Source organism: Scomber japonicus, chromosome 5 (assembly GCF_027409825.1).
Source record: "Scomber japonicus isolate fScoJap1 chromosome 5, fScoJap1.pri, whole genome shotgun sequence".
Taxonomy (NCBI): Eukaryota; Metazoa; Chordata; class Actinopteri; order Scombriformes; family Scombridae; genus Scomber; species Scomber japonicus.
This window is the reverse complement of record NC_070582.1, coordinates 2714714-2736790: the sequence shown is the minus strand read 5'-3', so window position 1 is coordinate 2736790 and position 22077 is coordinate 2714714. Positions and strand designations below refer to the sequence as shown.

The 22077-nt window shown below is 39.1% G+C and overlaps 1 protein-coding gene across 1 annotated transcript; it reads left to right on the top strand.

Annotated features, from left to right (window-relative positions):
* The first annotated feature begins 2110 nt into the window (after positions 1–2110).
* On the top strand, positions 2111–7480 carry myod1 (myogenic differentiation 1). The gene is made up of 3 exons (XM_053319607.1): positions 2111–2728; positions 5633–5714; positions 7251–7480. The coding sequence occupies exons 1-3, from the start codon at positions 2111–2113 to the stop codon at positions 7478–7480; spliced, it is 930 nt and encodes a 309-aa protein (XP_053175582.1).
* The last annotated feature ends 14597 nt before the right edge of the window (positions 7481–22077 follow it).

Below are 22077 nucleotides of genomic sequence, written 5' to 3'. Positions count from 1 at the left end.
AGAAGAAGAAGAAGGAAGAAGAAAGAAGAGGAGGCTCAGCTCTTTCCTGCAGACCTTCATAGCTGCAACATCTGCTCTGTAGCGCCCTCCAGCTGCAGCAGATGTGTACTGCAGCTGCTTCATGCATGACAGGCTGAAACTCTGCAGAGATCTGATTTGATAAAGTTTCCAGAAAGCCGTCAAAGATGTTTCCTGGATGTTTGTTTTGGTTTTTTGTTTTTTTTTGGTGATGACAGCTGAGAGTAAATCTGAGAGAGAGAGAGAGAGAGAGAGAGAGGGGGAGAGAGAGAGAGAGAGAGAGAGAGAGAGGCCTCTAAAAATAAAACTCACTGACATTTAACTTGATTACTGACTTCACACTTTCATGCAGTATTTACACTCTTTAAAAAAAAAAAAACTAGAGTTCTGATGACATCACTCCGTTCCGTCTGATGACATCACTCCGTTCCGTCTGATGACATCACTCCGTTCCGTCCGATGACATCACTCACCTTCCAAAGAAATGGAGAGAAATTATAAATATATAAAGATAAATGGGTTTTATTAGGGTTTTTTTTTTTTAGGATTTAACCCTCCTGTTGTGCTCGAGTAGGAAGTAAGGAAGGAAGGAAGGAAGGAAGGAAGGAAGGAAGGAAGAAGGAAGGAAAGGAGGGAGAGAAGTAGGAAGGAAGTAAAGGAGGGAGGAAGGAAGGAAAGGAGGGTGGGAGGAAAGAGGGAAGGAAGGAAAGAAGAAGGAAAAAGGGAGGAAAGGAGGAAGGAAGGAAGGAGGGAAGGAAGGAAAGGAGAGAAGGATGGAAAAGAGGCAGGAAGGAAGGAAGGAAAGGAGGGAAAGGAGGAAGAAAGGAAGGAAGAGTCAAAACAGGAGGGTTAAGCGGTCAAAGTGTATTTTAATATGATCAGTTATGTCTTTATCATCAGTATACTTCTAATATATCAATTATAAGATCAATATGTTTGTGCCCCAATTTAATTCATTCACTAATTTAGACAAATGCACCTTTAGGTCTATTTATAAGCTTTTTTTTTCTGTGCTTTGCCTAAAATGTTACAAACAAGTTATAATTTTCTCATATTTCTAATCAGCTTTTATTTAAATTATGTATTAAAAATTAAACTGTATTATAAATGTCTTGTAAAACCTTTTTATTCACATTTTATGCCCATTTACACAAATTTTGTCATTCATTGTTTTACTTTTACATACACTTTTAATTTTTAATGCTTTATTAAGACTATAAGATTAGGACTAGATCATTAATGTTTTATATATTTATTGTATATATATATTACTTATTGTTTATTTGTATTTAATTTAGTTTTTACTTGGAGGGCCTTTTCCTTTCCTTTAGAAGTCAAATAAAGGATTAACAGTTTTATCTCAGTCTCTTTCTACATGTCTTCATCACAGTGTGGCAAATAAATAGATTTAATTAATTTAATTATACATAAACTAAATATGATTTACATTAAAATACATTTAGTACATTTAGTTTAGTGTATTTGCATAAACGACAAGAATGAAAAACAAACATTAAAGCATTAAATGAGTGAGCTGCTGATGATTTATATAAAAAAACACATTTCATACACAGCAAATAAAAACATCTAAAATATGAATTTATGAAAGAAAATTTCAAAATAAAAGCATAACAATAAAATAGAAATGTTAAATATTCTTCTGTGTGTTTTTACTAACTCCTCCAGTATTATATTTTACAGTGTGTAACAGTATATTTCCCTCCTGTGAGTGTTGGACCCCCCCCCTTACTGCTCTGTTTCGGGTAATTTTACACTAATTACCGTGAAGTTGTAAACCCCGCCCTTGCTGCACGCTGATTGGTCTGACGCTGAGGTGCGTCATCGGCTTGGCCCCGCCCCCTTGCTGCTGTCTCAGGTATAAGATGAAGCAGGTCATCAGCTGAGGGCAGAACAAGTCACTGACAGGACTCTACATTCCCCCAAAACACACACACACACAGAGAGAGAGAGAGAGAGAGAGACTTTCAAAATAAAATCACTTTGGGGTTTTTTATATTTATTCGTTTGTTTTTTTTTTGCTCTCCACTGGATTCTTCTTCTTCTCTTTTTTTTTCTTTTTTGGGACTGAACCATGGAGTTGTCGGATATCTCTTTCCCCATCCCTGCAGCTGATGATTTCTACGACGACCCCTGCTTCAACACCAGCGACATGCACTTCTTCGAGGACCTGGACCCTCGGCTCGTGCACGTCGGCCTGCTCAAACCCGACGACTCCTCCTCTTCTTCCTCGTGCTCCCCTTCCTCCTCCTCTTCCTCCCCGTCCTCCTCCTCCCTGCTGCATCCACACCACCACCATCACCATCACCACCACCACCACGCCGAGGCGGAGGATGACGAGCACGTCCGCGCGCCCAGCGGGCATCACCAGGCGGGCCGCTGCCTGCTGTGGGCCTGCAAAGCCTGCAAGAGGAAGACTACCAACGCGGACAGGAGGAAGGCCGCCACGATGAGGGAGAGACGGAGGCTCAGCAAGGTGAATGATGCATTTGAGACTCTGAAGCGATGCACCACCAACAACCCCAACCAGCGGCTGCCCAAAGTGGAGATCCTGCGCAACGCCATCAGCTACATCGAGTCCCTGCAGGCGCTGCTGAGAGGCGGGCAGGACGACGGCTTCTACCCGGTGTTAGAGCACTACAGCGGGGATTCAGACGCCTCCAGCCCCCGCTCCAACTGCTCCGACGGCATGGTGAGTTCAAGACACTTATTATGGGGGTGCACAAGTAGCCTTAAAGTTGAGCTCAGGACCCTTAAAAAATGAATAAATTATCATTGTGTTATTTCCTCTATATGCAATGATGCAATTATGCTTACAAAATAAAATAAAATAAAATAAGATATAGCCTATAGGCCTACACATAGCAGAATCGGCCCCGTGGTGCGTTCAAGGGGGATTTTAGAGACTTATTATGGGCTTTAAAGTTGAGCTCAGCACCCTTAAAAATACATAAATTCTCATTATGTTATTTCCTCTATATGTAATGATGCAATTATGCTTATAAAATAAAATAAAATAAGATATAGCCTATACACATAACAGAATCGGCCCCGTGGTGCGTTCAATGGGGGGATTTTAGAGACTTATTATGGGCTTCAAAGTTGAGCTCGGCACCCTTAAAAATGAATAAATTATCACTATGTTATTTCCTCTATATGCAATGATGCAATTATGCTTATAAAATAAAACAAAATAAGATATATACACGTAACAGAATCGGCCCCATGGTGCGTTCAATGGGGGGATTTTAGAGACTTATTATGAGGTTCTCAAGTAGCCTTAAAAAAATACAAACTAAATAAATTCTCATTGTGTTTTTCCTCCTAATAATTCAATATATTGTGTTTCCCTCAGGCTTCATTAATGATCTTATAATAATAGAATAAACTAGATGTTTTATGTCATTGCAAGTATACAACGAAACTCCGTTATAGAGCTTTTATTATGAGGAGCTCAAATAGCCTTAAAGTTGAGTTCAGCACCTTTTAAAAATAAATAAATTATCATTGTGTTATTTCCTCTATGCAATGATGCAATTATGAGGAATAAAATAAGATATATACACGTTACAGAATCGGCCCCATGGTGCGTTCAAGGGAGGATTTTAGACTTTACTTATTATGAGGTGATCAAGTTATAAAGTTGAGCTCAGCACCTTTTAAAAATAAATAAATTCTCATTGTTGTTTTTCCCCCTAAAAAAATCAATATATAGTGTTTCCATCAGGCTTCATTAATTATATTATAATAGTAGAATAAACTAGTATACAACGAAACTCCGTTAGAGCTTTATTATGAGGAGCTCAACCCCCCCCCCCTAAACATTCAAATGGTTTTATTTGAACAGCTTTAATCCACTTTAGATAGTTAAGTTATTAATATTGTGTTTCTCTCATTAACTAGAAGGTAGAGGTTATAATAGTAGAATAAACTAGATCAAGTATACAACGGAACTTAATTTTGAGCAGCTTACAAAATAAAATAAAATATAAAACACATAACAGAATGAGTTCAGGGTCTAATTACAGGTGTTAAAGTTCACTTAAAAAACTATAAATAAATAAATTATCATTGTTTTTTTCCCTCCTAAAAAAATCTGATGGTTTAATGCACTTTGGATAAGTTACGTCATTAATATAAAACTCTATGAATCTCTCAAGCCTCATTAATTATCTTACAATATAATATAATAGGCCTATAATACAATATAATATAATATAATATAATATAATATAATAGATGTTTATTATCATTGCAAGTAGGCCACGAAATTCTGTCTGAGCAGTCAAATGCAGCTTAAAAATTAAAATAAAATAAAAAAACATAAGATATAATAACGTAACAGAACCGAATCGCTCTCATGGTGCGTTCAGGGACCGACAGGAGAATCTGCAGCAGGAGTCGTTATAGTGTAGAAATGTCCACATGTTGAGTTTTATTTGAGTTTAGTTTTATAGTTTTTATAGTTTGAGGTATTAGGAGGAAAGTTTTGATTATAGTAGAAGCTTTAAAGATGAAATAACAAGTGACCCTGAACGCAACACAGTCACCCTGAACGCAACACCGTCACAAAACTAAAACTAAGCTCAGTTTATTTGAGTTGGTTCTGCTTTGTTCTTTATAGTTTTTATTTAGTTTTTGTCTCTTTTTTATTTTATCTCAGTGAATTAAAAGATGTTTTCACTGCCAGGTTTAGTTTTAGTTTAATTATAATAAACCTGGTTGATCTTTAAGCACGCGGAGAAGAAACTCTTGACTTTATTTTGTTAATTATTTTGCTTCTATTTTAATTTTAATTTTAATTATTATTGGATTTATTTATTACATTTGATCTCTTGCTTGTTTTGTGTGTTAACGTGTTTTTATATTTTAAATTAAATTAGATGTTTTACTTTCACTCTCAGTAGTTTCACGTGGAGATAATTTCACAATAAAAGCAGAAACGGCGCTAAAACTCTTATATTTCTAATTATCTGTAATTTAAAAAAGCACATTTCGTTTTTAGTTTATTAATTTAATTGAATCTTTAAAGACTCAGCAGCAGCAGCAGCAGCAGCAGCAGCAGCAGCAGCTCAGTGTTTCCTCTCAGTCTTTTATTTAACGGAGGATTTTACAACATTATAATCTGAAGTAATAATAATTAAATGTTTATATTTCGTTAAATGTCATTAAATTCATGACGCTCGTGCTCATGTATTTAAATAAAAGCTGTGTAATGTTTTTATATAATGAGATAAATAGATAATAAAAGGCCCAGCTGGTATTACATGACGTCATAAATATCAAGCTGGATTATTTTATATATAAAACTGATCGTTTATAAATATTTTATATTAATTAATGTTGCTCTTAATTAATTAAATGATTCAATAAAAAGGCTCTGAAACATTTTACTTTAATGAAGTTTATATTTATGAGATTTAAATGATTATTTTTAACTTTTTATTCATTTATTCTGCTTTTTATTTCTTTTTTTTGCAACATTTCTTCATGTTTCTGCAACATTGAGGCTCATTTCTTTTTATTAATGATGTTTAAAGTGAAGTTGTTTATAAATCATGTTTTAATGTTTCATCTTATTTCTTTTTATCTGCAGACAGACTTTACCGACCCGAGCTGTCAGTCAACCAGAAGAGGAAACTACGACAGAAACAATTATTTCTCTGAGACTCAAAACGGTAAGAACCCGAAACCAGCCGATTACAGACCGGAAATTAAGACAATAAAAGACTTTAATTACGTCATAAACACCGCAGCAGCTTAATGAGACAATAAAACAATAAAACAGTATTTCTCTTTAAAAATCAGCTTTTATATGAAGTTAGTTACATTTAAAGTAGAGTAATATAAATATATAATGTAAAGGCTTTTATTGTATTATTGGTAAAATGGTTGAAATTTAAATATTTGACTGAAAATGTATACAATTATAAATGTTATGTTGACTATTGTTATATTATAATTAATATAATATTTTAATTAGAGATGGAAAAAAATCTAAATATCACAATTTAAGAAATAATTTAAGAAATATCATGATGATTTTTTTTATATCTTATATTTTATTTTGTTAGTTTTTTTATTAGAGATGTTAAAAAAAATCGAAATATCATAATTTAAGAAATATTTTTAATTAAAAAAAAAACGTAAAAAAAAAAGGGTTAAACTCACTAAAGATTAAACTAAGAAGTGATTTACTGTCAGTGTAGATTCATAATGTTAATGATATTTGAATAATATGGAAGGAAGGAAGGAAGGGAAGGAAGGAGGGAGGAAGGAAGGAAAGGAAGGAAGGACGGAGGAAGGAAGGAAGGAAGGAAGGTAGGTAGGTAGGGGGGAGGAAAGAAAGAGAAAAGGAGGGAGGGAGGAAGGGAAGAAAGAAGGAAGGAAGGAAGAAGAAAGGGGGATGGAGGAAGGAAAGAAGGAAGGGAGGAGAGAAGGAGGGAGGGAGGAAGGACAGATGGAAGGAAGGAAAGGAAGGAAGGAAGGAAGGACGGAGGAAGGAAGGAAGGAAGAGAGGAGAGAACGAGGGAGGGAGGAAGGACAGATGGAAGGAAGGAAAGGAAGGAAGGACAGATGGAAGGAAAGGAAGGAAGGACGGAGGAAATAAGGAACGAGGGAGGGAGAAAGGAAAAGAGGAAGGAAAGGAAGGAAGGAAGGAAGGAAGGAAGGAAGGAAGGAAGGATATTTTGGGATATTTACAGAAGTTACCAAATATAATTATTTGCCCAATAAAGATTTATAATATGAGGATAATTTAATGTCCCTTCAAAGCCTCCGTAGTCTAACAGTGATGTCATCGTTACAGTAATGTCCCTTCAAAGCCTCCGTAGTCTAACAGTGATGTCATCGTTACAGTAATGTCCCTTCAAAGCCTCCGTAGTCTAACAGTGATGTCATCGTTACAGTAATGTCCCTTCAAAGCCTCCGTAGTCTAACAGTGATGTCATCGTTACAGTAATGTCCCTTCAAAGCCTCCGTAGTCTAACAGTGATGTCATCGTTACAGTAATGTCCCTTCAAAGCCTCCGTAGTCTAACAGTGATGTCATCGTTACAGTAATGTCCCTTCAAAGCCTCCGTAGTCTAACAGTAATGTCATCGTTACAGTAATGTCCCTTCAAAGCCTCCGTAGTCTAACAGTGATGTCATCGTTACAGTAATGTCCCTTCAAAGCCTCCGTAGTCTAACAGTGATGTCATCGTTTCCTCCTCAGGTGTGAAGGCCGACCGCAGCTCCGTCGTCTCCAGCCTGGATTGTCTGTCGAGCATCGTGGAGCGGATCAGCACCGACACCAGCAGCCTCCTGCCGGCCCCCGCCGACCCCTCCGCCTCCACCACCACCACCACCACCCCCCCCACAGAGGCCCCGGGGCCCAACCAGCAGACCCCTTCCCCCCCCACCGCCGCCAGCCAGGACCCCAACCTCATCTACCAAGTCCTATAGACCCTGAACGTCTCACACACACACACACACACACACACACACACACACACACACACACACACACACACACACACGGCCAGCCAGGACCCCAACCTCATCTACCAAGTCCTATAGACCCTGAACGTCTCACACACACACACACACACACACACACATACACACACACACACACACACACACACACACACACGGCCAGCCAGGACCCCAACCTCATCTACCAAGTCCTATAGACCCTGAACGTCTCACTCACACACACACACACACACACACACACACACACACACACACACACACACACACACACACACGGCCAGCCAGGACCCCAACCTCATCTACCAAGTCCTATAGACCCTGAACGTCTCACTCACACACATACACATACACATACACACACACACACACACACACACACACACACACACACACACACACACACACACACGGCCAGCCAGGACCCCAACCTCATCTACCAAGTCCTATAGACCCTGAACGTCTCACACACACACACACACACACACACACACACACACACACACACACACACACACACGGCCAGCAGTCACACCAACGCACATCACAGTCGTCAGGCTTCACTTCCTGTTTGCATCAGCTGGTAAAGTTTCATCATTTTAGAGTTTCCCGCCACAGCTGTTCGCCTGTATGGAAGTTCATTCACGCCAAAAAAAAAAAAAAAAAACCCCAAAAAAATTCTAACATTAACCTTTGTGTCGTTCTCCCGGGTCAAATTGACCCCATCTGTTTTTTTTACTGTTCCTTCCTTCCTTTCTTCCTTTCCTTCCTTCCTTCCTTCTTCCTTCCCTCCCTCCCTCCTTTCTTGTTTTCTCCCTTCCTCCTACCTTCCTTCCTTCCTTTCTTCTGTCCTTCTTTCCTCCCTCCCTCCCTCCTTCTCTCCTTCCTTCCTTCTTTCCTCCCTCCCTCCTTCTTTCTTTCCTCCCTCCCACCAACCTTCTTTCCTTCCTTCCCTCCTTCCTTCCTTCCACCCTTTCTTCTGTTCTTCTTTCCTCCCTCCCTCCCTCCTTCTCTCCTTCCTTCCTTCCTTCTTTCTTTCCTCCCTCCCACCAACCTTCTTTCCTTCCTCCCTCCTTTCCTTCCTTCCTTCTTCCTCCCTTCCTTCTTCCTCCCTTCCTCCCTCTTTTCCTTCCTTCTTCCTCCCTTCCTCCCTCTTTTCCTTCCTTCTTCTTCTTCCTAACTTCCTTCCTTGACTCGAGGACGACAGGAGGGTTAAAAAACTTACTCCCTGGCTTTCAACTGCATCTCACCGTCTTCATCAACTAATGGAGCTTTAAATATTTTATAACAAATTTTTATAGATTTTATTTTTACTGGATGAAAACAGTGAGATTCAACTGAAAGCTCTGCGGAAAATAAAAGGCTAGCGTGTGATCCTTGAGTTAAAATAATTAATTAATGTCAAATAATGTTAAATTATAAGCAATTATAAACAGAAAAGTACAATTATTTAACACAAACTCATCATTATGAACTTATTAAGAGACAAAAATTAAAATATATATTAAAAAAAATTAAATTAATAATAAAAAAAAATTTATTGAAAAAGCGTGAGTCACATTTCATAACTTTGACCATTGAGGCTTCATCTAATTAATTTATATAATTAATTTATCTTTCCAAAATTTCCATACTTTAATTTTAATTTTTTTTTTTTTTTTGGCAGGAATGACCTTCCATACATGAGCGTAGTTTAACACTCAGATTATCTTTCCTGCTGTAAATTGTTAAGATTTTAAAAAAAAAATAAAAAAAAAATAAATAAAAATAAAACACTAGAATGCTGGTAGAACATTTTTATAACTTTTACTGATTAGTTCAGTTTCTTGCTGTATTATGTTTTTTAATTATTTTTAACTTATATAAAAAAAATAATAATAATATTTTAAGAATCAGATGGATTTTTTTCTTCCTCTCTGTATTAAATTTTTTGTTGAAGGACGGAGGCCAAAAAATAAAAAATAAAAATAAAACCATCCATTTACATTCCTCCACTCTCGTCCATCTGAAATCCTGAAAAACTCCTCATCAGGAAAAAATAATAAGAATTAGGGCTGTCAGCGTTAACGCGTTAATTGCGATTAGATTAATCCATAACGCGTTAATCGCGATTAGATTAATGCATTAGATTAATCCATAACGCATTAATCGCGATTAGATTAATGAATTAGATTAATCCATAACGCGTTAATCGCGATTAGATTAATCCATAACGCGTTAATCGCGATTAGATTAATGCATTAGATTAATCCATAACGCGTTAATCGCGATTAGATTAATGCATTAGATTAATCCATAACGCGTTAATCGCGATTAGATTAATGCATTAGATTAATCCATAACGCGTTAATCGCGATTAGATTAATCCATAACGCGTTAATCGCGATTAGATTAATGCATTAGATTAATCCATAACGCGTTCATTTTTTTAATTGCATTTTAATGTTGCAAGCCTTTTTGTCCCTTCTCCTCCCCCGTAGACGGCTCCTCTAGCTGTAGCGCTATGCTTTGAAGTGGCCTCCTGCAGTAAACCTACCGCGCTGATGGAAAGTAAGAGAGCTACTGGACTTTTGAACGGCTTGTTTAACTTTAAAACACTTCCAGACGCTTCAGTTGACAAGTCAAAAGTAAAATGCAACCTGTGTCAAACGGAGTTTAACTACCACCGGAGTACGTGGAGTTTGAGTTAGCACCTCCACGCTAAACACCCAGGTGCAGCCAAGCCAGCCTCAGCTCCACCAAAGGACCATTTTGGAGTGTGGGAGTCGCAGCAGAGCCGTGATTGATTCCCAGTTAAGACACTCTGGTAAGAAATGCTTTACATTATGGGCTTAAAACTGCCTTCAAATGGAAAATAACAGGATTTTAAACATGCAATTCAAAACGCCATTAATCACGATTAACTATGGAAATACTGCGATTAATCTCGATTAAAAAAATGAATCGTTTGACAGCCCTAGTTAAAATAATAAAAATAAAAACTACAATAATCCTGTGAGATATTACAGAACATCATACATTAGAGTTTCAGACCTCCTTCCTGTCAAATTTCTCTTTTTTTTTTTTCTCTCTCATTCACTGCAGCAGAGGACCATATTTCCTGTTTGTACATATCGTGTAAATAAGAGCTGATTTGTTCCAACTGAATAATTATAATTATGTATTTAATGTTTCTGTCTGTATGTGCTTTTTGTTTTTTTTGTTTTTTTGTTTGTTGTGAGAAAAAATGTTAAACTTTATATTTATACATCTGAAAACTGAGTGAAATAAATGAACCTGCTTATTTATACAAAGAGAAACGACTCTGTGCTTTTATTTTGAAATTTAACATTTTTATTATATATTATCCCTCCTATCGTCCTCCCGGGTCAAATTGACCCTTTCTTCCTTCCTTCCCCCTCACTCCTTCTTTCCTTCCTTCCCTCCTTTCCTTCCTTCTTTCCTTCACTTCCTCCTTTCTGTCCTTCCTTCCCCCTCACTCCTTCTTTCCTTCCCTTCTTTCCTTCCTTCTTTCCTTCGCTTCCTCCTTTCTTTCTTTCCTTCCCTCCTTTCCTTCCTTTCTCCTTTGCTTCCTCCTTTCCTTCCTTCCAACCTCCATCCCTTCCTTCCACCCTCACTCCCTTCCTTCCTTCCACCCTCCCTCCTTTCCTTCCTTTCTTTCATTCCTTCCTTCCATCCTCCCTTCCACCCTCCCTCCCTGTATGTGGCCCTTGAATGAAGATGAGTTGAATGAGATGAATTTTCCCTCTGAGTGATTTAATGAACAGATCAGCAGCAGGAGAAACAGAGTGACAGTGAACTGAGCGTGATGTGTTCAGGTGCAGCTGAGAGAGTTTGTTATATGAGGTTTCCCTCTGGTGGAAGGAAACGATACAACAGCAGGGAAAACATCTGGTTTCTTCCTCCCTTCCTTCTCTTCCCTTCCTTCCTTCCGGTCTTCTCTTCCCTTCCTTCCTTCCTTCCTTCCTTCCTCCCTTCCTTCCTTCCTTCCTCCCTTCCTTCCTTCCTTCCCTCCCTCCTTCTGGTTTCTTCTGATTCATCTTTATTTCATATGTTTGGATGTTTCACTCTAGAATTAGTTTATAGATCAGAGGGGTCAAACTTCCTTCCTTCCTTCCTTCCTTCCTTCCTTTCCTTTCATCTGTCTGTCTTTCCATCCTTCCTTCCCTTCCTTTCCTTCCATCTGTCTGTCTTTCCATCCTTCCTTCCCTTCCTTTCCTTCCATCTGTCTGTCTTTCCTTCCGTCCTTCCTTCTTTTCCTTTCATCTCTTTCCATCCTTCCTTACTTCCATCTGTCCTTTCTTTCTTTGTCTCTTTCTTCCTTCCATCTGTCCTTTCTTTCTTTGTCTCTTTCTTCCTTCCATCTGTCCTTTCTTTCTTTGTCTCTTTCTTCCTTCCATCTGTCCTTTCTTTCTTTCGTTCCTTCCTGTCTTATCTTCCTTCTTTCCTTCCTTTCATCTTTCCTTACTGTCTTCTCTCCTCTTCCTTTCTTTCATCTTTCCTTCCTTCCTTCGATCCTCCCTTCATTCCTTCCATTTTTTCATCCTGTCTTCTCTTCCTTCCTTCCTTCAATCTCAATCTTTCCTTCCTTTCTTTTATAGATGAAAAGCAACTTGTTTCTTTGACAATAATGAAAATTATATTTGGAAATAAAGATTATTTAGGCTGATTCAGGTCAGAAGGACATTTTTAATAAGTTGAAAATCACTCTGAGCTCTCTGATAAATACATAATTATGGTTTTTATATTACTGTTTATGCACAATACAAACAGATGAAGTATCAGGAGTTAATCACAGTCTATGATGTTAAGTGAGTGATTATGTTGAGTGAATTTATTTTAACTTATTTTGCATTTTTTTGTTCTTGTTTCCTTCTGCTTCCAGTAGGACTTCTACTAATGATTATCAAGTAGTTGTTCGGTCTATAAAATGTCAGAAAATTGTGAAAAATGTTGATCACTGTTTCCTAAAATCAGTGATGACCTGAAATATTAGAAAGATATTTAATTTAGTCGAGTTAGAGTTAGAGTTAGTAGAGTTTAACTACCACCGGAGTACGTGGAGTTTGAGTTAGCACCTCCACGCTAAACACCCAGGTGCAGCCAAGCCAGCCTCAGCTCCACCAAAGGACCATTTTGGAGTGTGGGAGTCGCAGCAGAGCCGTGATTGATTCCCAGTTAAGACACTCTGGTAAGAAATGCTTTACATTATACTTAACTATACTTAAAACTGCCTTCAAATGGAAAATAACAGGATTTTAAACATGCAATTCAAAACGTGATTGATTGTGATTAACTAAGGAAATTATGCGATTAATCTCGATTAAAAAAATTACTGTTTCCTAAAATCAGTGATGACCTGAAATATTAGAAAGATATTTAATTTACTGTCAGAGAGGATAAAATAAACCAGAATATATTTACATGTAAGAAGCTGAAATCAGATCATTTGGACTTTACTTTCTTAAAAAATGACTTCAAACTGTGAATTTATTACCAACATAGCTGCTAACAAATTGAATAATTGACTAATTTGCAGTTCTGTTTTATTAAAAGATTTAAAATCTGTCGACTTTATAAAACTGTCAGTTTTGTATTTCAAAAATATTTTATAATTTAATATTTTTCCTAAATGTTAAAATGTCTTGCTGTGAAGAGTTTTATCTGTCACCAAAATAAAACATTTATATTAAAGTAAGTAACAAAGTAAATGTTCATGTAGTGAATATTATGATACTCTACTTTAAACTCTTCTTTAAACATTGCTCATTTGTAAAAGTCTGAGTTTTATCTACAAGCTGCTGAATGAACAGAACTTTCCATCCATCCATCCTCTTTCCTTCCTTCCTTCCTTCCTCCCTCCCTTCTTTCCTTCCTCCCTCCCTTCTTTCCTTCCTCCCTCCCTTCTTTCCTTCCTTCCTCCCTCCCTTCCTCCCTCCCTTCTTTCCTTCCTTCCTTCTTTCCTTCCCTTCCTTCCTCCCTCCCTTCTTTCCTTCCTCCCTCCCTTCTTTCCTTCCTTCCTTCCTTCCTTCCTCCCTCCCTTCTTTCTTTCCTTCCTTCCTTCCTTCCTCCCTCCCTTCTTTCCTTCCTTCCTTCCTCCCTCCCTTCTTTCCTTCCTTCCTTCCTCCCTCCCTTCTTTCCTTCCTTTCCTTCCTCCCTCCCTTCTTTCCTTCCTCCCTTCCTTCCTCCCTCCCCTCCCTTCCTCCCTCCCTTCTTTCCTTCCTTCCTCCCTCCCTCCCTCCCTCCCTTCTTTCCTTCCTTCCTTCCTCCCTCCCTTCTTTCCTTCCTTCCTCCCTCCCTTTTTTCCTCCCTCCCTCCCTTCTTTCCTTCCTCCCTCCCTTCTTTCCTTCCTTCCTCCCTCCCTTCTTTCCTTCCCTCCTCCCTCCCCTTTTCCTTCCCTCCCTCCCTCCCTTCCCTTTTCCTTCCTTCCTTCCTCCCTCCCTTCTTTCCTTCCTCCCTCCCTTCTTTCCTCCCTCCCTTCTTCCCTCCCTTTTTTCCTTCCTCCCTCCCTTCTTTCCTTCCCTTCCTTCCTCCCTCCCTTTTTTCCTTCCTCCCTCCCTTCTTTCCTTCCCTTCCTTCCTCCCTCCCTTCTTTCCTTCCTCCCTCCCTTCTTTCCTTCCTTCCTTCCTTCCTTCCTTCCTCCCTCCCTTCCTCCCTCCCTCCCTCCCTTCCTCCCTCCCCTTTTCCTTCCCTTCCTTCCTCCCTCCCCTTCTTTCCTTCCTTCCTACCTCCCTCCCGTCTTTCCCCCCTTCCTTCCTCCCTCCCTTCCTTCCTCCCTCCCTTCCTCCCTCCCTTCCTTCCTCCCTCCCCTTTTCCTTCCTTCCTCCCTCCCCTTTTCCTTCCCTTCCTCCCTCCCCTTTTCCTTCCCTCCCTTCCTCCCTCCTTCCTCCCTCCTTCCTCCTATCCTAAGAGGATAAAATAAACCAGAACATATCTACAGGTAAGAAGCTTAAATGAGATAATTTTAACTTTATTTTCTTAAATGACTCCAAACAGTGAATCTATTACCAAAGCAGTTTACTATTAATTAAATAATTGGCAATAAATTCATTAATTGACTAATCGTTGCAGTTCTGTTTTATTAGAACATTTAAAAACTGTCGACTTTATAAACTTTTAACAATAAACTCATATTTTATATATTTTTCCTAAATGTTAAAATGTCTTGCTGTTAAGAGTTTTATCTGTCACCAAAATAAAACATTTATATATTAAAGTAAGTAACAAAGTAAATGTTCATGTAGTGAATATTATGATACTCTACTTTAAACCCTTCTTTAAACATCGCTCATTTGTAAAAGTCTGAGTTTTATCTACAAGCTGCTGAATGAACAGAACTTTCCATCCATCCTCTCCTCTTTCCTTCCTTCCTTCCTTCTTTCCTCCCTCCCTTCTTTCCTTCTTCCCTCCCTTTTTTCCTTCCTTCCTTTTTTCTTCCCTCCCTTCTTCCCTCCCTTCTTTCCTTCCTCCCTCCCTTCTTTCCATCCTTCCTTCCTTCCTCCCTCCCTTCTTTCCTTCCTTCCTCCCTCCCTTCTTTCCTTCCTTCCTCCCCTTTTTCTCCTCTTTCCTTCCTTCCTTCCTTCTTTCCTCCCTCCCTTCTTCCCTCCCTTTTTTCCTTCCTCCCTCCCTTCTTTCCTTCCCTCCCTTTTTTCCTTCCTCCCTCCCTTCTTTCCTTCCTCCCTCCCTTCTTCCCTTCCTTCCTTCCTCCCTTCTTTCCTTCCTCCCTCCCTTCTTCCCTTCCTTCCTTCCTCCCCTTTTCCTTCCCTCCCTCCCTTCTTCCCTTCCTTCCTTCCTCCCCTTTTCCTTCCCTCCCTTCTTTCCTTCCTTCCTCCCTCCCTTCTTTCCTTCCCTTCCTTCCTCCCCTTTTCCTTCCCTTCCTTCCTCCCTCCCTTCTTTCCTTCCCTTCCTTTCTCCCTCCCTTACTCCCTCCCTTCTTTCCTTCCTTCCTCCCTCCCTCCCTTCTTTCCTTCCTTCCTTCCTTCCTCCCTCCCTTCTTTCCTTCCTTCCTTCCTTCTTTCCTCCCTCCCTTCTTCCCTCCCTTTTTTCCTTCCTCCCTCCCTTCTTTCCTTCCTTCCTCCCTCCCTTCTTTCCTTCCTCCCTCCCTTCTTTCCTTCCTTCCTCCCTCCCTCCCTCCCTTCTTTCCTTCCTCCCTCCCTTCTTTCCTTCCTTCCTCCCTCCCTTCCTTCCTCCCCTTTTCCTTCCCTTCCTTCCTCCCTCCCTTCTTTCCTTCCTTCCTTCCTTCCTCCCTCCCTTCTTTCCTTCCTTCCTTCCTCCCTCCCTTCTTTCCTTCCTTCCTTCCTCCCTCCCTTCCTCCCTCCCTTCTTTCCTTCCTTCCTTCCTCCCCTTTTCCTTCCCTTCCTTCCTCCCTCCCCTTTTCCTTCCCTCCCTCCCTTCTTTCCTTCCTCCCTCCCTTCTTTCCTTCCTCCCTCCCTTCTTTCCTTCCTTCCTCCCTCCCTCCCTTCTATTCTTCCTTCCTTCCTTCCTTCCTTCCTTCCTCCCCTTTTCCTTCCCTCCCTCCCTTCTTTCCTTCCTTCCTCCTATCCTAAGAGGATAAAATAAACCAGAGTATATCCTCATGTATAAGAAGCTGAAATGAGATAATTTTAACTTTATTTTCTTAAATGACTCCAAACAGTGAATCTATTACCAAAGCAGTTTACTATTAATTAAATAATTAATGAACAAATTCATTAATTGACTAATCGTTGCAGTTCTGTTTTATTAGAACATTTCAAAACTGTCGACTTTATAAACTTTTAACAATAAATAACTCATATTTTATATATTTTTCCTAAATGTTAAAAATGTCTTCTTGTTAAGAGCAGCTGCACTAATTAAGTTTTTTAATCTGTCACCAAAGAAAACATTTATATATTAAAGTAAGTAACAAAGTAAATGTTCATGTAGTGAATATTATGATACTCTACTTTAAACTCTTCTTTAAACATTGCTCATTTGTGAAAGTCTGAGTTTTATTTACAAGCTGCTGAATGAACAGAACTTTCCATCCATCCATCCTCTTTCCTTCCTTCCTTCCTTTTTTCCTTCCTTCCTCCCTTCTTTCATTCCTTCCTTCCTCCCTTCCTCCCCTTTTCCTTCCCTCCTCCCTCCCTTCTTTCCTTCCCTTCCTTCCTCCCTCCCTTCTTTCCTTCCTCCCTCCCTTCTTTCCTTCCTTCCTTCCTTCTTTCCTCCCTCCCTTCTTCCCTCCCTTTTTTCCTTCCTTCCTCCCTCCCCTTTTCCTTCCTTCCTCCCTCCCTTCTTTCCTTCCTCCCTTCTTTCCTTCCTTCCTCCCTCCCTCCCTTCTATTCTTCCTTCCTTCCTTCCTTCCTTCCTCCCCTTTTCCTTCCCTCCCTCCCTTCTTTCCTTCCTTCCTCCCCTTTTCCTTCCCTCCCTTCCTCCCTTCCTTCCTCCTATCCTAAGAGGATAAAATAAACCAGAATATATCCTCATGTATAAGAAGCTGAAATGAGATAATTTTAACTTTATTTTCTTAAATGACTCCAAACAGTGAATCTATTACCAAAGCAGTTTACTATTAATTAAATAATTGGCAATAAATTCATTAATTGACTAATCGTTGCAGTTCTGTTTTATTAGAACATTTAAAAACTGTCGACTTTATAAACTTTTAACAATAAACTCATATTTTATATATTTTTCCTAAATGTTAAAATGTCTTGCTGTGAAGAGTTTTATCTGTCACCAAGAAAACATTTATATTAAAGTAAGTAACAAAGTAAATGTTCATGTAGTGAATATTATGATACTCTACTTTAAACCCTTCTTTAAACATCGCTCATTTGTAAAAGTCTGAGTTTTATCTACAAGCTACTGAATGAACAGAACTTTCCATCCATCCATCCTCTCCTCTTTCCTTCCTTCCTTCCTTTTTTCTTCCCTCCCTTTTTTCCTTCCTCCCTCCCTTCCTTCTTTCCTTCCTTCCTTCCTCCCTCCCTTCTTTCCTTCCTCCCTCCCTCCCTTCTTTCTTTCCTTCCTTCCTTCCTTCCTCCCTCCCTTCTTTCCTTCCTTCCTCCCTCCCTTCCTTCCTCCCCTTTTCCTTCCCTTCCTTCCTCCCTCCCCTTCTTCCCTTCCTTCCTCCCTCCCTTCTTTCCTTCCTCCCTCCCTTCTTTCCTTCCCTCCCTCCCTCCCTTCTTTCCTTCCTTCCTCCCTCCCTTCTTTCCTTCCTTCCTCCCTCCCTTCTTTCCTTCCTTCCTCCCTTCCTTCTTTCCTCCCTCCCTTCTTCCCTCCCTTCTTTCCTTCCTTCCTTCCTTCCTCCCTCCCTTCTTTCCTTCCTTCCTCCCTCCCTTCTTTCCTTCCTCCCTCCCTTCTTTCCTTCCTTCCTCCCTCCCTTCTTTCCTTCCTTCCTTCCTCCCTCCCTTCTTTCCTTCCTTCCTTCCTTTTTTCTTGCCTCCCTTCTTCCCTCCCTTTTTTCCTTCCTCCCTCCCTTCTTTCCTTCCTTCCTTCCTTCCTTCCTTCCTTCCTCCCTCCCTTCTTTCCTTCCTCCCTCCCTTCTTTCCTTCCTTCCTTCCTTCCTCCCTCTCTTCTTTCCTTCCTTCCTCCCCTTTTCCTTCCCTTCCTTCCTCCCTCCCCTTTTCCTTCCCTCCCTTCCTCCCTTCCTTCCTCCTATCCTAAGAGGATAAAATAAACCAGAATATATCCTCATGTATAAGAAGCTGAAATGAGATAATTTTAACTTTATTTTCTTAAATGACTCCAAACAGTGAATCTATTACCAAAGCAGTTTACTATTAATTAAATAATTGGCAATAAATTCATTAATTGACTAATCGTTGCAGTTCTGTTTTATTAGAACATTTAAAAACTGTCGACTTTATAAACTTTTAACAATAAACTCATATTTTATATATTTTTCCTAAATGTTAAAATGTCTTGCTGTTAAGAGTTTTATCTGTCACCAAAATAAAACATTTATATTAAAGTAAGTAACAAAGTAAATGTTCATGTAGTGAATATTATGATACTCTACTTTAAACTCTTCTTTAAACATCGCTCATTTGTGAAAGTCTGAGTTTTATCTACAAGCTGCTGAATGAACAGAACTTTCCATCCATCCTCTCCTCTTTCCTTCTTTCCTTCCTTCTTTCCTCCCTCCCTTCTTCCCTCCCTTTTTTCCTTCCTCCCTCCCTTCTTTCCTTCCCTTCCTTCCTCCCTCCCCTTTTCCTTCCCTCCCTTCCTCCCTTCCTCCCTTCCTTCCCTTTTCCTTCCCTTCCTTCCTCCCTCCCCTTTTCCTTCCTCCCTTCCTCCCTCCCTTCTTTCCTTCCTTCCTTCCTTCCTCCCTTCCTTTTTTCCTCCCTCCCTTCTTCCCTCCCTTTTTTCCTTCCTCCCTCCCTTCTTTCCTTCCCTTCCTTCCTTCCTCCCTCCCTTCTTTCCTTCCTCCCTCCCTTCTTTCCTTCCTTCCTTCCTTCCTCCCTCCCTTCTTTCCTTCCTTCCTTCCTTCCTCCCTTCTTTCCTTCCTTCCTTCCTTCTTTCCTCCCTCCCTTCTTCCCTCCCTTTTTTCCTTCCTCCCTCCCTTCTTTCCTTCCCTTCCTTCCTCCCTCCCTTCTTTCCTTCCTCCCTCCCTTCTTTCCTTCCTTCCTTCCTTCCTCCCTCCCTCCCTTCTTTCCTTCCTTCCTCCCTCCCTTCTTTCCTTCCTTCCTCCCTCCCTTCTTTCCTTCCTTCCTCCCTTCCTTCTTTCCTCCCTCCCTTCTTCCCTCCCTTTTTTCCTTCCTTCCTCCCTCCCTTCTTTCCTTCCTTCCTCCCTCCCGTCTTTCCCCCCTTCCTTCCTCCCTTTCTTTCTTCCTTCCTTCCTTCCTTCCTCCCTTCCTCCCCTTTTCCTTCCCTCCCTCCTTTATATTAAAGTAACTAACAAAGTAAATGTTCATGTAGTGAATATTATGATACTCTACTTTAAACCCTTCTTTAAACATTGCTCATTTGTAAAAGTCTGAGTTTTATTTACAAGCTACTGAATTAATGAACAGAGAACTTTCTGGCTGAATCTCAACTTCTTCTCTGAGAGACTCAAAGAGCAGCAGCGCCATCATGTGGTCAGAAGGAGGAACAAGTCTCCACCTTCTCCTGCCTGCATCAGTGGGAGCGCTGCAGGAAAATACCTGAGGAGGGTTCGGTCCTTCAGTGTTTGCAATAAGATGCTCAACATGTTTTACGTGTGATTTCTATGTTTGTTGTCTTTGTTTTTATATTATATTATATATTATATATTATATTGTCTCCTGGGCCTGTGCAATATACTTGTGCAATTTAAAATGCAATCTACACTTCTATATAGGGGTTTTGTGCAATTTACAATGCTCTCACTTCCCCTTTATAAAGGCTTCTATGCACTTTATTTTTAGAGAAGTACATGTTTTATAGATGTATGTGTCTTTTTAACTTGACTTGACTCTCTGAACAAACAACCACACAAGAGTTCTTATGTGTGCATCTTGTATTGCTGCTCTGACATTTTAAATTTCCCCCTCAGGGATTAGTAAAGTAAATCTATCTATCTATGAAGAAGTGCAGGTCTCTCTGCTCTGCACGGATCCAACGTTCCCATGATGAAAACATCTCCTGCTTATATATAGAGCACTGCTCACTAACACTCACTCTAACACAGCTCATTATAATACTCCTTATCATTCCTTAACGAGCTTCAGCTGCTGGAGAACCAGCTCATTATCAGAAAACTACAACAAGTCAGATCCTTTACTGAAGTAACATTACCAATATAACTATGTATAAATACTACATCATGAATAAAAGTACTGCAGTATTATAGTGATGTAGTATGCAGTATTACAGTAAAAGTACTGCAGTATTATAGTGATGTAGTATGCAGTATTACAGTAAAAGTACTGCAGTATTATAGTGATGTAGTATGCAGTATTACAGTAAAAGTACTGCAGTATTATAGTGATGTAGTATGTAGTATTACAGTAAAAGTAATACTACAGTAAAAGTATTACAGTAAAAGTACTGCAGTATTATAGTGATGTAGTATGCAGTATTACAGTAAAAGTACTGCAGTATTATAGTGATGTAGTATGCAGTATTAAAGTAAAAGTACTGCAGTATTATAGTGATGTAGTATGCAGTATTACAGTAAAAGTACTGCAGTATTATAGTGATGTAGTATGCAGTATTACAGTAAAAGTACTGCAGTACTATGAGTGATGTAGTATGCAGTATTACAGTAAAAGTACTGCAGTATTATAGTGATGTAGTATGCAGTATTACAGTAAAAGTACTGCAGTATTATAGTGATGTAGTATGCAGTATTATAGTAAAAGTACTGCAGTATTATAGTGATGTAGTATGCAGTATTACAGTAAAAGTACTGCAGTATTATGAGTGATGTAGTATGCAGTATTACAGTAAAAGTACTGCAGTATTATAGTGATGTAGTATGCAGTATTACAGTAAAAGTACTGCAGTATTATAGTGATGTAGTATGCAGTATTACAGTAAAAGTACTGCAGTATTATGAGTGATGTAGTATGCAGTATTACAGTAAAAGTACTGCAGTATTATGAGTGATGTAGTATGCAGTATTACAGTAAAAGTACTGCAGTATTATAGTGATGTAGTATGCAGTATTACAGTAAAAGTACTGCAGTATTATAGTGATGTAGTATGCAGTATTACAGTAAAAGTACTGCAGTATTATAGTGATGTAGTATGCAGTATTACAGTAAAAGTATTGCAGTATTATGAGTGATGTAGTATGCAGTATTACAGTAAAAGTACTGCAGTATTATAATGATGTAGTATGCAGTATTACAGTAAAAGTACTGCAGTATTATAGTGATGTAGTATGCAGTATTACAGTAAAAGTACTGCAGTATTATAGTGATGTAGTATGCAGTATTACAGTAAAAGTACTGCAGTATTATAGTGATGTAGTATGCAGTATTACAGTAAAAGTACTGCAGTATTATAGTGATGTAGTATGCAGTATTACAGTAAAAGTACTGCAGTATTATAGTGATGTAGTATGCAGTATTACAGTAAAAGTACTGCAGTATTATAGTGATGTAGTATGCAGTATTACAGTAAAAGTATTGCAGTATTATGAGTGATGTAGTATGCAGTATTACAGTAAAAGTACTGCAGTATTATAATGATGTAGTATGCAGTATTACAGTAAAAGTACTGCAGTATTATAGTGATGTAGTATGCAGTATTACAGTAAAAGTACTGCAGTATTATAATGATGTAGTATGCAGTATTACAGTAAAAGTACTGCAGTATTATGAGTGATGTAGTATGCAGTATTACAGTAAAAGTACTGCAGTATTATAATGATGTAGTATGCAGTATTACAGTAAAAGTACTGCAGTATTCTAGTGATGTAGTATGCAGTATTACAGTAAAAGTACTGCAGTATTATAGTGATGTAGTATGCAGTATTACAGTAAAAGTACTGCAGTATTATAGTGATGTAGTATGCAGTATTACAGTAAAAGTACTGCAGTATTATAGTGATGTAGTATGCAGTATTACAGTAAAAGTACTGCAGTATTATAGTGATGTAGTATGCAGTATTACAGTAAAAGTACTGCAGT